General features: G+C 32.9%; 3 protein-coding genes across 6 annotated transcripts; 1 reads left to right on the forward strand and 2 right to left on the reverse strand.

Moving 5' to 3' along the window:
• Window positions 1-40: 40 nt before the first annotated feature.
• Window positions 41-5,872, reverse strand: DBP1 (DNA-binding protein phosphatase 1). Of its 4 annotated transcripts, XM_021420006.2 has the most exons (5): window positions 5,324-5,872; window positions 2,779-2,988; window positions 2,108-2,319; window positions 695-1,263; window positions 41-453 (listed from the first exon to the last, which is right to left on the reverse strand). In XM_021420006.2, the coding sequence occupies exons 1-4, from the start codon at window positions 5,480-5,482 to the stop codon at window positions 699-701; spliced, it is 1,146 nt and encodes a 381-aa protein (XP_021275681.1). In that variant the 5' UTR covers window positions 5,483-5,872; the 3' UTR covers window positions 41-453; window positions 695-698. The 4 variants fall into 4 exon arrangements, with proteins under 4 accessions (XP_021275681.1, XP_021275683.1, XP_021275682.1 ...); XM_021420008.2 differs by lacking the exon at window positions 41-453 and having other exon boundaries at window positions 508-1,263; window positions 2,779-2,979; XM_021420007.2 differs by lacking the exon at window positions 41-453 and having other exon boundaries at window positions 508-1,263; window positions 2,779-2,985.
• A 3,622-nt stretch (window positions 5,873-9,494) lies between these two features.
• On the forward strand, window positions 9,495-10,212 carry LOC110411294 (histone deacetylase-like protein). Its single transcript, XM_021421380.2, has 2 exons — window positions 9,495-9,691; window positions 9,794-10,212. The coding sequence occupies exons 1-2, from the start codon at window positions 9,597-9,599 to the stop codon at window positions 10,116-10,118; spliced, it is 420 nt and encodes a 139-aa protein (XP_021277055.1). The 5' UTR covers window positions 9,495-9,596; the 3' UTR covers window positions 10,119-10,212.
• A 2,988-nt stretch (window positions 10,213-13,200) lies between these two features.
• On the reverse strand, window positions 13,201-16,853 carry LOC110410315 (protein FAR1-RELATED SEQUENCE 7-like). Its single transcript, XM_021419954.1, has 4 exons — window positions 16,563-16,853; window positions 16,103-16,435; window positions 13,422-13,490; window positions 13,201-13,317 (listed from the first exon to the last, which is right to left on the reverse strand). The coding sequence occupies exons 1-4, from the start codon at window positions 16,851-16,853 to the stop codon at window positions 13,201-13,203; spliced, it is 810 nt and encodes a 269-aa protein (XP_021275629.1).
• Between the last annotated feature and the right edge of the window lie 1,053 nt (window positions 16,854-17,906).

Consider the following 17,906-nt stretch of genomic DNA (forward strand, 5'->3'; position numbering starts at 1 on the left):
ATGTTACGTTTCAGATTACATCTGCTCCTGGAAAACCAGTGGTTTGGTCTATATGATGTGAACGAAGAAAGGTCAGACTGATCATAAGAATGCGATCCTCCGTAGGCTAAACAGATGAATACGAGGGCCTGAAAATGTAATGGACAAGCCATATCCCAGATTAGACACTGAGGTTGGTTTTACACAAGGAAAACCCAATCCGTCAAAGAACTGATCCAATTTTATGGGGCAACTCAAAGTTACGCGTCCAGTGATGCCTTCTATTTTGGAAAGACAGGCTAACGCGTCCACTTGAGGCGGGAGCCCCTGAGAAGGATTTACCCTCATTTAGAAAGCTCTCCATCTTTCATGCTAGACGGGCACAAAGCGACATGCAGGGGACAGATCAACAAATTTAACGACTCATGGGCTATACGGACCAATGCAACTCCGTTTTCCATCAGGAAAGTGCACCTAAAGACATAAAAACATTAATCAATCTTAACAGGTGATATAGTTCTGCTTAAATAAGTGCCTAACAATGGCCAAAATAAGATAAATTTAAACCCCTACTCCTGAAACAACAAATTATGTGTATCGACTTGCAGCCGCGTATGTTACAATTGAAACTCATTCTCTCTCAATACCTAAAACTACAAATGAACTACTCAGTTGGAAGGGGGCAAATATAAAGAAAAAAGTAAGCATTCGTCACCATCTCAGTTTCCCAAACTATCCAAGAAGCTTTGCAACTCTCTCAACCCCTCAGCAGAAAAGCTCCTCTGCACTCTTGCACGAGGGGCAACCAAGTTAGGGGGTGGATGGGATTGAAAGCAAACAACAACAACAGCTAAATTATCCCCACTTTTCCTCTTCAAAGCTTCATCTACCAGATCCTTACTACACATGACTGGATTATTGTGCTCCTGAAGCCTCCGCCTCGCAAAATCAACAGCATTTTGGCTCCGGAACACATCCCAAAGACCATCACATCCTATGATAAGAAATTCATCCTCCTCAGTTAGATTTGCAGTCATAAGCTCAGGCTCTGCACTCAGTGGCCCACCATCTGCACCTTTCATTCCTTCCATGTGCCAATCTCCTAAAGCACGAGCCACATTAAGTTGCCCATTGAGGTAACCATCACATACATAACCTCCAGATGCCTCAATGCGTTTTCTCTCTCTATTGCAAATGGGTTTGTGATCTCTTGACATTTCAATGGCTTTGCCACGACGGCACAAAACCGCTCGACAATCTCCAGCATTTGCCACAACCAACATTCTGACATCAGAAACAAAGTCAACAAACAAGTGATGAGATCCTATCATCTTTTAGAGCACAAAATCTAATTAGTTACCATGGATATTAAATTAAAATATCACATAGGACATCCTTACACCAAAAGGGGGACGGGACAGGGGGATCCAAAACGACAAAAACAGAATTAGCCAATTTCATCCATTCATATCTCTTTTTTATTTTATCATTAATCTACTTAGATTAACAAGTAATGCCTTACAACAGAGTTTAAACTGCAGCTGTTTCGTATGATTATTAATTTAAACAACTTTTTACACATCCAATATGCTTTGCCACAAGTTTAAATGCTCATTACATATTATCACAAACTCAAGACCCCAATATTATTACTTTTTAGTTATTGTCACAAGAATAGGAAGCAAATACATAAAATCAAAAGTCAAATGCAAATAGTAATGTGGAATAGAACGTGCAATCTTCAACTGAATTATGTTTGTTGACTTTGTTTGACAATGAATTTTTACTGCATGATCATGGAGACATCATACTTACCACCGGAAAAAGGAAGAGTGAAACAGGTTAATAAAATCAAAGAGAGTGGGAGGAATTATTTGACAAAAATAGAGTTCTTGCAGTGACAACAGTCTGTTCAAGAAAAGAAATTCCAGCAAAGAAACAGGCCATCAATATGGATGGTTTTATCAATTAACACACATTGGCAAACCGTGTAACCGATTTGCGATGCCTCCCGTGGGTTATTGTTTCTTAAAGCTGTAAATGCAGGACGGAGGAATGCTATCTTACACACTAAGTTAAATTGGAGAATATTTCACACAAATACTTTCTGTTAGTTGACAATGCTAACCTCCCAAGAATAAGAGCTGCCAATGCAGTGGTACCAGAAGCAAGGGCAGAATCCGATGCACAAGCTTCTGCAAAAGCAGTATCAGTTTGCAGAAATGCTGAAGCAAAAACCCTGTCAATCTCTCCAGGAAAGTCTGCATCCTCAACAATGAACCTTGGTAAATGATAGCAAGCAAAGTCAGCAGCATGCTTCCCACCATGTCCATCAAACACCTGACCACCAAAAAAGTTGGAAATGCTAATGTCAAACTGCCATCAATACACAAATAGATGCAAAGGAATCTATCAACTGTTCCAACTTGACATGTCCCTACTGTTAATAAAGCTTGATGCTATGCAAGGGCCCCTCAAAAGCATATCTTGGATAATTTTCTTGCTTTTGCAGGGTAAAGATCATGTAAAGGAATTTGCAAAACCTTCTAAGAAACTAACAGAAAAATTGCTTTTAATGCTTAGTAAATGAACTAAACAGCCAGCCTGAAAAGACTTCATTTCTCATACTTGACTAAACCTGACTAAAAGAACCTCACAGTTCAAAACTCTTGACTAGGAAAACTGTACTGGAGAGGAATGCAACAGATTTATCAGATCTAAAATACACCGGAGCTATAATTATAGTTAGAAATAAAACAAGCATACTAGACGGACAAAACAATAAGGGAAGGTATATACCCCATAGAAGGCACTAGGCCCATCAGCAAAATTCTTGAGCCCATAATCATGCATAAAATCATCAACACACAAATATACATCTTCCATGCTTGTTCGAAACCCTATGTCAGCCCATGCTCCGGAACGGACTATAGGGATGAGCTCCGCACCACGATTCTCTATAGCATGTCCATTTTCAACAGCGATATCTGATGCCTTTGACTTCACCTGCTAAAATTAGAATCAGAAACAAAAAGGGGAAAACATTGTGCATCTCCATGAGAGTCACCATGTGCAAACATTTCATCTGTAGGAAACAAACTTCTCAAACTCTAACAATGACTTGCAACAAATATAATTCCTTCAAAATACTACTCTTAAGTAAGAAAGCACATTGACTAAGCATGGTCTATCACAGATAAATTTCATAAAATGAGAAGAAATAACTGCATAAACGACTGCATCCAGCTAAAAGAATAGCACAAAACTCCCCAGCATATAAAAGCAGTCCAGGAGAAAAAGGAGGGGGGAGAGGGAAGAGAGGAGGAGATCATGCTATATATCAAAACTCAGAAAAAAGTTGGAGAAAACAACATAAGATAACAAAATTTATCACAATATTGATGACTAAATATACAATAGGATTATTGGTCTGTCAACATATGACACAATATCTCTTAAATTAGCTCAAAAATAAGTCAATGATAAATAGTGCTGGAGACTATTAATAACAGTGTAGAAAAACGAGTGGAACACTGAAAGTCATTACCTAAGTGAAGAAAGAAAAACATATCCAACATGCACAATTTTGGTAATTAATCGTACAAATAAGTTGTAGAAAATTAGGATGACAATTAGGTCAGAGAAATCAGCCAGTAGCCAATTATGAGATGATTTTAGGCAAAGCTTTTCTCCACTCAATTTATCCTGATCATCGGCCTCAGCTATATGCATTCTATAACAAAATTAAGCTAAAACCTTTCCTCAGTTTAAGCCATCTATCTTTCTAGCTCCCCATGAATCTCCCTTCCTTTGATTTTCTTTTATTTTCATTCGAGAGGCAAACTTTGGAGAATATATATGATCACACCATTCAAGACTCCAAGCAAACCAAACAACAATTCTTTGCAAATACAGCCAAACTATCTACTAGACCTGACAGTTTTGGATACGACTCGGAAAGACACAGCGTTAAACCAATTTGGATTTAACCTTAACGTGTTTTGTGTCTAATCGTGTCTGACACGTTTAAGACACGAAAATTTTCGTATCTTAATGTGTCAAACACGAGTAACACATTAAAAACTCGTTTAATTAATCGTGTTATCGTGTTTATACGTATAAACGTGTTTAATTGTGTTATCATGTCTAAACATATATACGTGATACATTTATCAACTTGTTAAAAATTAATAGTCAAATACTATTTAAGCCTTACTTAAATAATTTTAAACAATTATTTTAATAAGTTTTTTAAATTTTATAAAGCTAATAATGTAATTATGACATACCCAAACCATAATTTTGAACTTTTATTTTTTTATATTTGATGTTATTATTATTTTTTTTTGTTATAATTATTGATTTTAAGGTTAAATAATAAAATTATATTTAATTGTAAATATTTTTATTTAATTGTGTTAAATGTGTTAAATGTGTTAATCATGTTATTAATCATGTCGTGTCATATGTTGACATGTGTAACAAACGTGTTAATCGTGTCATGTCGTGTTACACGGTTATTAAACATAAACATGTATGTGTTTTAGATTTAGGACACGAATATTATTTGTGTCATGTCATGTTTAACCTTAACATATTTCGTGTCTAATCAGGTCTGACATGTTTAAGACACGAAAACACGAATTGTCAGGTCTACTATCTACCTAGAATGCAAGCTAACTTCTTCAGAAGTAGAATTGCTAGCAATTTGTCTCCCTAAGTCAATCATCACTAACATTAACCACGTTTCAGATTGCAGAACTTTAACTAGCATATAAACAAGAGCACCACCTAACTCCATCTACATCTTTATCTCCTCATGAATCCCCTTTAATTACATTTTCATTTTCATTTTCTCATTAGCGAGCTATGGTTGGATAGGTCAATAAGTAATCACACTGTTCAATACCATAAGAAACTTTACATGAATCCAGCAACCACCGCCACCAATCTACCAAAACCAAATATGGTAGCTAATTTTTTTCAAGTCTCTTTTTATAACACTCCACATGTACCACATAAGGTGATCAGATTCATTGCCAATCAATCTCCTTATACCCATTACTCCAAAAAAAAACACACACACACCTCGCAAATTACAGAGCTTCTTTGTATCTAGATTAACCTTAAGAAGAGCAACTTCTAAATTTCACTTTTTTTATTTAACAGTTTGTTTTCTTAAATATTTAAATTCCATAATTTCCATCAGTTAATACACGTCAAAAATCAGCATTCCACCTAAAAACGATGAAAATAAAAAAAATCAAAATCACCGACTGATTTGAGAAAAACAACAACAACAAATAAAAGAACTGAATAAGAAAATCATGAAAAGGCAACTCACAAGAGACGGGTGTCGAACTAGGGACTTCTTACAGGGCTTCAAAACGCCATCACTGGTGGGGCACTGCTGCATATACGAGGGCGTACGAGGATTCGGTGGCTTTCCCTCGCTCGTGCTCGCATTTTCTAAACAATCAATTCCGTTATTCTCCTCCATCATCACATACTCCAAATTCAACCCCAAATAACTCGGGAAAAAAAAAATTAACTTTCTCTATCGAGTCAACTCGCTAGTCAGCTCAGCTCAAAATTCTAAAACAACGATAGCAAATGCAATAACACTAGGTGAGTCCTGTCAATGAGTTTTAAGTTCGCCTCCCAATTAGAGAAAACTAATACATTCAATAACCGATTCTCTCAAGATTTAGGGTTTTCAAGATTAGGGTTTAGAAAGGGACCAAAAAGAAATTTAAGGTTTTAGCGATAAATGAAGAAAAAACGAAGTTATAGCGATTTCACTGTGATCTGTCTTTTTTTTTTTTTTGTGCAGAAAAAATAAAAGAAAAGAGAGAGACTTTGGGCGATTCACACGAGGAAGTGAGTACGGGGCATTTTTTACAGCTGAAGGCTGAGTTCTGACTGGTCGGTTTTAAAGGCCAAGCTGTGGGACCTCCTAAACGATGTCGGTTTGAGATTTGCAAATATCAAACTTTAGATTTCTTTTTTTTGGTTATACCGCCATTTAATACTCACCATAAAACTGTATAGATATTTCATAATGATTATTATTATTACGATGGTACCCTCTTTCACACTACTTCAATGGCAGCTGACATCGAATTTTCCAAAACTATAATTATTCTTTTTGAATTATTAATGGCAAAGAATTTATTGTTCGTAACTTTTCAATCAGTGCCTCCTAATATTAATTAAGATATTAGTTATAAAAAATGAAAATTTATTATAAAAATATTATTTTATTATTCTTTTTAAATTTGGTGAGTACATTTATATATGTTTATTTTTAAAAAAATTTCACTTAAAGTAATTTATTTTTCAAACGTTTTTAATAACGCACTCCTCCACGGTACCCAAAAAGATCAATATTAATTTATTCAGCTAGTGCATATAAAACTCGTGCATAAAACAAAATTAATTTATTTAATTAGTATTTATCTTCAAAATAAAATTGTAACTTCTAATGTACCATTTGTTACCGGATTCCATGATCATATACTAATATTTAAAGACTATTTGTCAGCATGGTTAATAGAACTTGTGTGTAATTAATATAATCTATTGTCTTAGACATTAAATTTGTTTTAATTGTTGACCACATATGATACATCTAACCTAGCATGTGTTATCACATGCAACTTACATATGTTCTGGAAATTGTAAATATAAATATTATTTTTTTTATTAAAAGAAGATTTTTTGAGCGAACCTTAAGTGATTTATATTTGAAATTTTAACAATTTATTAAATAAAATAATAAAGATAAAAATGGCAAGCATTTCCATTACGTTTTTTTCCTTCATTATAAAAATAAATTTAGAAATAAATAATAATAATTAGCCAACGTGTCAACATCGCTATACTTGAATGGCAACAGATTGGGTGGGGCAAATACACCAAAGATTAAATTAAACAAATATGTTCCACGCTATTCATGTTTGGTTCGCAAGAAATCAAGGAATAGTGAGCTATCATCAACGTTTCTAAATAGTTGGTAACTACTCAACGACCATTTGATGATACGTTGAAATAACTTCTGACCACAAAAATCACGTGGGAAATAATTTGATAATTCCAAACTATTATTGCGTTGGTAGTTGGTTAATCTTTTAGTTTCCACATTTTGTTGTCCTTTTTTTTTTATTTCAATTTTTGATAACATTGAAAATAGCGACAACGAAACCTTGAAAGCTTACTTTGTTAGGTAAGGAAAGTGAAGCAAAGATAAAAGAAAGTAGGTTTGAGACTGTTTAAGAAAATCTTTGGCCAATTAACTTGATTTTTCTTTTAATTGAATTTAGATTACGCCCTGTAAAAACCAATCTTCTTCCATGGCGTAAAACGCACCCAACTAATTTGGTTGCATTGCATCTAGTTAAAAATAAAGGAAATATAAAGAGTTTTCGATCAATAGAATATGACTCGAGAATATTTTATAATTTGATGATGTTTCAATCAAGCTCTTAAAAGAGTTTATTATTATTGGTGATGATATGGAGTCATTTAAATTTATATTCGTAATTTTTACACGAAATATGTGCTTGAACATAATCATTAATCATATCATCATCTTACAAACAAAAATTTATCACCTAATCTATTTTTTTCTTCTTCTCTTTTCTTGTTAGGAGATTCAATTTCTTATTGATGTATTTTCAAAATAAAAGATTGTCTCTTCATATAAAACATTACATTTTTTCCATATGAAAATTTTTTACTATTTGAAAGTTATATCAATAAAAAGATTATGTCACACAGTATTACATATTGTAACTATTGAAATATAAATGATTTTTTATGTCAATAATTATATTTTTTGATAAAGTAATATATTAAAAAAACATATTTAAATCTAAAAGTTATAAGATAATTAAAAAATATCACTACTTAAAATTTAGATATAAAAAATTATCTTTTTTATATTGTAACTTAAGTCTCATAAAATGAATGGTAATTATTAAAACAATATCTTTTATCTAAGTTTGTGTCTTGTAATATGCAAATGTGTCTTTAAAACGTAGGAATGCATTGATAAAGGATTATCTTCATAAAAAAGAAGACACTCGCCAACTATTTTTTTTTTTAAGCACTCGCAATCATTTTGATATATCAAAAACAAACAAGATGAGATTAGAAAATTGAGAACAAATTATTATGTACTAAATAATTCAAAAAAAAATAAATATAAACAATTTGAATTCTCATCATCTTTTAAAGAAATTCAAATTCTTTATAATTTATTTATTACAAAAAGTAAATAATTTTATAATCCTCAAGTATTTATCTCATAAAATTAAAAATGAAGTTAAACATTGATTTCATTATATTTATAAAACTATTCACATAGTGACAATAAAATGAGTACTAAAATAATATCTATCAAAAAATTATCTTGAAATCAATTTTATCAATTGATTTAAATTCTAAGAAAATCCCATTTGCACCAACATCTCTCACTCTAAATCTCAAAACCCTTTCTTCATCTTCCATTCATATAAGCTTCTCCAATCATAACAGGGAGTGCAGATGAGGTACTGTCACCTCGTACCTCATCCAGAGAAGCATTAAATTGATCAAGAAGGATAAAACTTGAATTTTCATAAATACCACATCTTTTCAAGGACTCTACAATTTGAAGATAATTTATATTTTCATGATTGTTGAATGTCATACAGACTGAGAATTGTATAAAGAACCACAGTCCTAAATTGTTGAAGAAAATTACATGCTTAGATTCTGAGTAGTTGTAAACAAATACGGAATGTATTGTATGTGTACATTGAAAACATGTGCAATCTGTCTCAATCATCAATATACATGATATTAGAGAAACTATATCTGAAAAAAAAAAAAACATTTGGGAATCTATCTCAATCATAGAAGAGAGGAGTTTTGAGATTTGGAGTCAGAGGTTGAGTCTAGAAGAAGAAGTTGGGTAAAAGGGGATTGTGAATGAAAAAAACTCGAATTTATTTTTTTTAGGTAATTAAATTTTAAGAAAATTATTAATATTTATTTTAAAGTTTTTTAAAAAATTTAAATTTACTTGTATCATAAATTAAGACTTTATGATGAATTGACAGTATCATAGAAATTATTCAACATCACATCTAAATCTTATATATATATATATTGATAGATAAATAGTGTTTTCTCAATTAGTATTTATATACCGTAATATTGAAGAAAATAATAGTCAGACCTGTCAAGGTGAAATATTGAGGAACGAGCCAAGGAGTCAATGACTAATCTGTCTTCACTCTAGAGGAAACTGTTCCCGACACGCGTCTCTAAGCCTTAGGAAACGATGGTGAGAGCCGGCAAGCGAAAAGGTGGCTTGATTGAATGGGTCCAACCCACGTGGTTTAATTGCAAAAGGACAGCTTTGGGTCCTAGTCAGCTACCGTGATCTGACCAACGTCTCCAAAACCTCAAAACCCCACAGCCAGCAGCTGGCCATTGGTGACAAGTTACAGCTCCTCTCCGTCTCTCTCTCTGTGTCTATATATATGCGTTAATCTCCCTCTCTTTTTGGCCATAATTGTCAAAACTCAAATCTTGCGAGGGAGAGCAAGGAATATTAGAGAGACGGAGGAATGGCCATTTCGTGCTGCCTCAACGTGTCCCCTCCAACTCCAACTCCTGGCTTAGACATGTCTTCTTCTAGAAACAAGGCATCACAAGTTGCATGGTAAGTCATCTTCCTCATCACTTGAAGTATCTGCTAAGTTACCTGCTTAATATTGTGCCGTACAAGATTTTGACATTCTTTTATGTCCATCCATTTTCTTAGGCCAAGGGATGATAAATGGAGGAAGCAATGTGTACTAGGGGTAACCTGCATCATAATTGGATTACAAGTTGGTAATATAACTGACAACAGCGCCATTGCGGAGGAAATCTCATCTGCCACAGAGTCAAACTCGAAAGTAGCAAGATGGAGTGATAAAAGAGTGTGCCCTCCATGGAATGCAAATTCGCTGGAGACGATCGTGCCGGAGAATCTCCCACGGCCATCAGCTCATAGAAGATGGGAGGCTATTGGTTTCTCCAAGAATGCCCCGGCAGTCAGAGTGAGAGTGACAGCAAAAACAAGAACCAATTGCTTCTCCATGTAATTCTACAGTATTAATTGTAGACCAAATCAATACCTATGAATTGTATATCGTCCAAAGCTAACGAATGGTATAAAATGATTACTTTCAAATTTTATCACTCACTCTCATTTGGGATTGGGGAATGAGTTGATGTTGTAGTACTACATTGGTGTTATTTGAGTTTTGGTTAGTACACATGCAGTACAAATTGAATGAATAACTATGGAGACGTGGTGGGCCAAACATCCTGGGTCCATAACTGGATATTTAGATTTTTGGGTTTTGTTTTGGGCTTATCAAAAGGCCAACATTTTATCATTTTTATTGGGTTTTTGGGTCTTCAGGTCATTAATAGAGCCTCTTAAAACACCAGGCTAAGCAAGTAATTGAACATTTCCTTCAACGAGTCAAACTACGAGATTGAGATATGACTTTTACAAATTTTTCCACAAAAAATAAATTATTTTATGCTACAAAAGGATTAGACAACCATGCATATATATATATATATATATATATCTATATATATATATATATACTTAGACTATATGAGTTGCATAAAATTTCAAGTTAAAGGTTATTATTAGTAATTTAGTGCTGGTAAACCACGTCAATGATATAGCTGCAATCGTTTGGCATATTGATATAATCTAAGTTTTTTTGCTCAATATTTTCAATATTATATCTATATAATTTTTTTAATATATAGAACATAATTAAACTAAAAGCATTTAGGCTTTATTAATGAAACATTATTGAGTATTAAAAAAAAATTATGTTGTAATGTGAATATTATTAATGTTATTAATAATTAGAATCGATCTAATTGATCATTTAAGTAGATTTCGATTCTTTTTTATTTTTAAAAATATAATTTGTTCTGTTATGATAAGCTTTTTAGACTAAAGGGAATGCTTACCTCTATAATTAATAAGACAAGTAGTCATAATAGAGCTGTAGAGAGTTCAAGGCCATCTTTGCTCAGAATATTTGTTAAAACTGATATAGTTCTAATCCAAAGACATCTTTCGCAGGCTCAGGTTCCCTCACGATTAGCGAATTGGTTATATGGTCCCTACTTTTTAATTCCTTGAATATACAACTTTATCTGGTCAAATCCTTAATCAGGCCATGCTGATTTGCAGGGGTTTAGGCTTTCTGCTTGGGTGGGAGTCAGGGAGAGATTATGCAGGGAGAACTGAAGCAGACATCATCACTGGAACCTTATTGCAACTTGACTGACATTTTATTATATGAATTTGTAAATAACTTTCTCTCGTTTTTTTCTTTTCATAGTACGTAAAATAGAAAGAAGCCACTACAAAACTTACACTCTCCACAGCCTACTGGAACGAAACTATGATATGCTAGCCCTTCAAGATCAAGGGACGGCCATAATTGTATAACAAATGCTATGCTATTTTCGTCTTTCTCAACCCTTGTATATATGTAAATGCAGGTCAAGTCCAAGCTTTGTATTTTCGTGCAAAAAGGACTATGCTTTTCGATCTGTTTTGCTCTTTATAATTAGGTTCAATCTTCCGATGTTGAACTCCAGACACCAAATCCTACAAATATTCCGAACATCAACATGGTGGTTTCTTCCTTGCATGGTGGCGAATATTAGGAGCAGATCAAAGTGCTGGAAGTTTCTTTTCTTTCAGGAACCGTTGGAGCAATGCTTCACTTACCATGTGCCTGGGTTCACGTGAACTTCTTTTTATTCTGCCGCCATGTTTTTCTTATCATGAAGTGTTGTTTTTTATGTATCTTCTGAGTTGTGTTATTAGGTGAATGGATGTAATTCCTCGCTTGGCGGATTTCTGTTGTAATACTTATTCACTGAACCTCATTGGATATAGTGATTTAAGTGCTTTTTCTGGTGCTTTGAGACCAGCCTATAAATAAAATGGTTGATTGCGCAAAAGCAAATAATAATGGAAATATACGGTTTCCAACTTTTCATCGAATTAAGGGTCCAATATTACACCCTAAATTAGAGGTTAGGACTGATCAATACATAGTTAAATGCAAAATCAAGCAAAAATAACAGGAGTTGAATAACATTTCATACATTTTCACAGGAGGAACTTTTGATGTAATAATACAAGACACAAAGGCAAACAAGAGAGAAGCACACCCATAAACCTGGAAATGTGGAGCAGCCAGCAAGAGAACGTAAGAGGAGTCAGTGACTGGCTCACTGGCTTATTTACTCTGTAATCCTAACATATGCTCCAAATTATTATAACTCTATCTATAACTCTGTTGCTCCTTCAAGGCATCACCGGTCATTATGGAGAACGGAGTGGCAAGCATGCAGAACCAGAATAGTGAAGGCAAGTAACGCCGAAGCCACCATATAGATATAAGTATACCGTTGATAAACTTTCACCGTGTCTAGTTTTGGCAGCAAACAAGCTTGATGATCAGTTGCATCTTCATTGGACTATTCTCCGCCATGAGCATTTGATAGTGTATTATTTCCTGCTCAATTAAGTTCAGTTCACGATGATTCTGAGTTTGTGCCCAGTGGATGATGGTGCTAGCGAAGGAAGGCTAAAAAACGGTGGCGATTAATGAGGAAAGGCAGAATGGAATCCACCAATTTCCGCATGAGATTGCCGAGTTTTGAGAGAGAGACAAGATTGGAAGAAAACGTATGAGATGACTAGCTTTATCGTCATCGTCATTGTTTTAAGATATCTAACTCTCTCTTCCTTTTTTTCAATGACGAAATTCATTTCTCTGCAACTGTTGCCGAGGTCATCGAGGGATGAAGCCATCTGTGTTGCCTTTTCCTTTAAGCAGTATTTGGACTGGGCTGATACATAGTTACAGAGCTAAAAGCAAAAATTTGTTACACAAACTCCATTATGCAACTTTACAATTTTGGGGTTTTCATTTTGCTTCATAATGGATCAGCTAATCGGGACTGATAAACATCACGAAATTCGGAGTAGCCAAAATGAAGAAGATCAAAAATATTAGTTTTACTACCAGCCTCCAGGCAACAAGCTCCGGATAAAAACCGACCCAAGGCAAGGACCAACTAGATGAATTTTCGGAGTTTAGAAGCAGCAATTTTGGACTGAAACTAGGCTTAGTAATTAAAACTCGTCTGGTGTCCGAAGACTTTTGCCCAGAGCAAATGTTGTTGCATAGGCCCAACATCATTTTCATCTACAGCTGCTTCTATGAAATTTCTGTCTTTGTTTCCCTGGGTCGTCAATTACATCAATGCGAAATTACAGAAGAAACGAAACAACTATTCCGCGTTGGTCCAGTCCACGAAAATTTCGAAGTCCTCTCGGGCGTACTTGCCAACTTCCAAGTTCCTCCCACATAGCTAGAGCTTCTTAAAAGCAGTATAACAGCAAAAACTGTGACAAACTGAAAGTATATATGCATGCAACAAATTAATGCCAAGATCTTTGTAATGTCCCAATTTCATAACGTAAATTTATTAAATTTGGTTTTTGTATATGTAAGTGTCAAATTCCGAATTCATACTTATTGCAATGTTTTTCTTTTTTCAAATACAATTTTGAAATTCATCAGATTTATTGAAACTTAGAAGACCTCAAAAATAGAGTTGAATTAATTGCCACAGTTATATTTTCATTCATATTTCAATAATTAATGTTGACATATATATATATATTGCCTTCTTTTCTTGTTTTGTCAAATAACTAGCTTCATTTTCATAGCAGAGAGAACGCGCACAAGCAAAAACTAGATGACAATATTTACCAAAATGAATTATCATTTAAACTTTGTTTCATTTATATTTTATATTATCTTTTTATAAAAAAATAAATAGAAAACAAAACACAAATAGCTAAAAGTGAAAAACAAAAATTTAAAGAATCTCATAAAAAAAAGTACATCTTTGATGTAGTTATGTAGAAAAAAAAACCAACACAAGGAATATTCCACTTGGGAATATTGCAATGTATTCAGAATTTTAAAAATGCATAGTTTTGATAGACTCAAATTAGATAATAAAATAATTTACATAATTTCATCTTGAAAAATGTTATATAAATTAAATTTAGTTAAAGATGTGAAAATTTGTCAATCTAATGCTTTCTTACTTTCTTGTCAATTAATCTAAACTCATTTATAATGGTAGTATTTTTTGTTTTTCTCATCAATTCAATATAAATGCATTATTTTGCCATCATATAATTTTGTTATTACTTTACATTATATTACATTGTAAGTTAATTTTTATTTCTATAATCTCTCCACCAAATATATAATTTGTATGAACCAAGTAGCTAATATTTAATTTGTTTGGTCATGAAAAATAGAATATGGACTACGTTATCTTCCAGATCCAGGTCGTCAAAGTCCTACGTACTTGGGCCGTTCGGCGGGACACAAATCTTCTGCCCCACTATCGTGCCCCCATTCGTGCCTCCTGTCTATATTTTTGCCATCTGTCCTATCTGCCCCAACAGGTTTTTTGCCTGTTGGTCGCCTGCTTCGCTTTTACCTTGATTTGTCTGCTTACTCCTCCTTTGCTTCGCTTTCAACCTTTTGGTAGGATAGTTGCAACCTTTGTAAGTTTTTTTATTAATTCTTTAAGTTTAGGGTTAAAAACGGTAGATCATCAAGTTTTGCAACTAAAAGCCAACCATCCCAGAAAACGCCCCATTTCATATAAACCCTTAAAATTATTGATAGAGGACTGAACTCAATTAGTAAATAAGAAAAAAAAGAAGAGGCAAACACTCTTTTTTTTATCATATATTATCATCTGGATCTAGATGAAGGCACTAGGAAGAACAACGAGTTCTGCATCCCAACTTTCCAACCCAATAGAAGTAGAAGGCTCCAAATTTATTCTTGATATCAAATAAAATAATGTTTGGCATAATTCAAAAATAAATAAAATTCAACTATATGTAATTTAACAAATATGAAAACTAAAGTTTTATCTCAAAAGCAAAATAAATCACTTTTATCCTTGGTAAGTAAATTACAATAATATTAAAAACATGTTGGTAAAGTCATATCTTTCATCTAATATTTCTCATCTCCTTCCGAAGTTTCTCTTTGTGAAATATGAACTTGTGGTATTTGAACTTATATATATACAAATAAAAAATTAATTAAGTATTATAATCAAAAATAAAAAAATAAATTTATTTATTAAATATAAAAGGGATTAATTATAGTAAATTCACCATGCTTGTGATAGTAAACTAATAGATGTTAACATGAGTTTACTATCAAATATTCAAATATGTAAGTGATACATAAAATATAAAATTTAATTTTACTATTATAATATTTTTAATTACCTGGACGAATTGAAATGGTTGAGTATATTGATTGAATCCACTTGCAGCACTATGGTACAAAGTATAGGCAATTTGACTTCAATCCTATGAAATTATTTGAATAAATACATGAATATATAGACTAGAAGGAAATAATAACCATAAAATTAAATCAAAACATAATATAAAACAATATTAAGAAATTATTACCCTTACCTCTTGAACCAATGGAGTCTTTACTAATTTATCAATTTGACAACTTTTTTTTCTTTTAGCTTTTTCCAAAGCATTTTTTAGTCGACGAGATGATACATCTACATCTCCTTTACTTTTAGGTTTACATTTGATTCTTTTGATTTTTTGGCTTTCTTTCTCATTATACCTACTTTCGTCAAATTGACAAACTTGTTTTCCATCACTGAAGCTTCGAGACTCTTCAATTGATAACTACTTCAAAGCTGTCTCAACTTTGCTCAATGTCTTCTCTCCATCACTCATAGCCATATTAAATTATTGCTCATTCATGGCAACTCTTGTTGCTAAATTAGAATACCATGGAAGCAAAACTTTGTAACAAGTTCTTACATCTACTTTAGGATCATTTGTACTAATGGATGCAGAAGAATTTACCACAACTCCAATATTCACTTCCTTAGTCTATCTTTTTAATATATATTGATCTAAAACTCGTTTAAAATTCTGAAAAGAAAATACCTTCAAAGTATGAGTAGATAAAATACCAACAAATTCAAATTTCTTACAACTACAACTAGCTGTCAAATTTGACGAATCAAATGTAACTGTTTGATCATGAGGTTTTCTTGGAGGAATGACTTTGTAACTAGTAGTACTCCCAATGATTTCAGTTGTATACAATTCACAATCCCAAGTAAGCCAAAGTTCATTAGAAAGCATTTTAAAAACTGTTAAAGTATACACATCTACTGCATGCTTCAATATCTCCACTAGAACTGGCAAAGATGGCTTACTTTGATTGTCTTTGCAATCTACTTTCAACTCCTCATAGCGTCTATCAACTAGTAATATCTGAAAGTGATGAAAAAAACGTAATAAATCATAGTTATAACTAATGTAATTTTTTATTTGGTTATTCATACTTTCACTTCTTTGAATAGTGGACATGTCTACACAAAAAAGTTTGTCATCCATAAACCAAAGCCCATTTCTCCTTCAATTCAAATTCTCTATGTAGCCAACTATTGTCTTCCAAATTGTACTTTGCAAGCACACCATCCCATGCATTTGGAAAATCTTCCTCTTCATCATGATCATAAACATAACTACTAAAATCTTTAGCAAAGCTACTAAATTTCTCCAATGCATCACTAAGATGTTTCACTGCATTTTGATATATATGCCACACATACGAAGGATGATATGTTTCAGGCCATTGTGAAGCAAGTGCTTTAGCCATTGCAGCGCCTTGATATGTAAGGATCGTCATTGGTTTTTTCCCTAACTTTGCTTTCAAAAATGAATCGAACAACCATATAAAAGTATCACATGTTTCATCATATAACAATGCTACAACAAATATAACACTTTGCTTATGATGATTAATACCAACAAATAATGCAAAAGGTCTACCCTCTTTAATTTTTCTATATGTTGTTTCAAAACATACCACATCTCTAAAAGATTCATAATCTAATTTCATCCTACCATCTGTCCAGAAAATATTTGTGATGAGATCATTAAAATCAACTTGAATAGAATAAGAAAAATTAGGGTCATCATGTTGTATATTTTGTAGATACTCTAAGACATTACCAGTATCTCTAACTTTTATTGCTTTTGTTGAACGTAAGTAGTTATTGTAGTCCTCAGGAATAAAACCAAGATTCTCGAGTCCACCTTTTCTTGCCAAAAAGCCAACACTCTCCTTTGGTGCTATTCCGGAGCAATCAGCATTTCAAGTTCAACAACTTGAGGAATACTAATTACCCTTTGAGATCTTAAAAACATATGCTTACACGGAGACGCTAATGCATGTGTATGTTCTGCAATAAATTTAGTAACACATAATTTATCATCATATCGTAAAACTTCTAATATAGCTAAGCACCTAAATCTTGTGTCTCGACGATGGCTTTTGACATTATCATCTCTTTTATCATGTCTTCGAGTTCTTTGGCAAGAACAACCAAAAACCCTATCCACCCAATTACCATACTTATCCTTATGTCATTTAGTTCTTCGAATACTAAATTCAACTTCTTTGGCATATTTGTTGTAAAAATCATAAATATCTTGTTCTATTTCAAATTTCATTCCAACTTTTAGAATAATTTCTTCCCACATATTTGCATGAGTTGAAATCATAATATTAGTATTAGAATCAATCATGTTTGAACACTTATCTTGCTCTAGATTCTGCTCCACTATTGGTTTAATCGATGGGAGAATATCTTCAGTAAATTTTAATCTTCGACACAATTGATCTTTATTAATTGTATTTGAAGTTTCTTTATCTATAACCTAAAAAATAAAAAATAAA

Source organism: Theobroma umbraticum, unplaced genomic scaffold, assembly GCF_002168275.2.
Source record: "Theobroma umbraticum cultivar Fairchild unplaced genomic scaffold, ASM216827v3 scaffold_56.0, whole genome shotgun sequence".
NCBI lineage: Eukaryota > Viridiplantae > Streptophyta > Magnoliopsida > Malvales > Malvaceae > Theobroma > Theobroma umbraticum.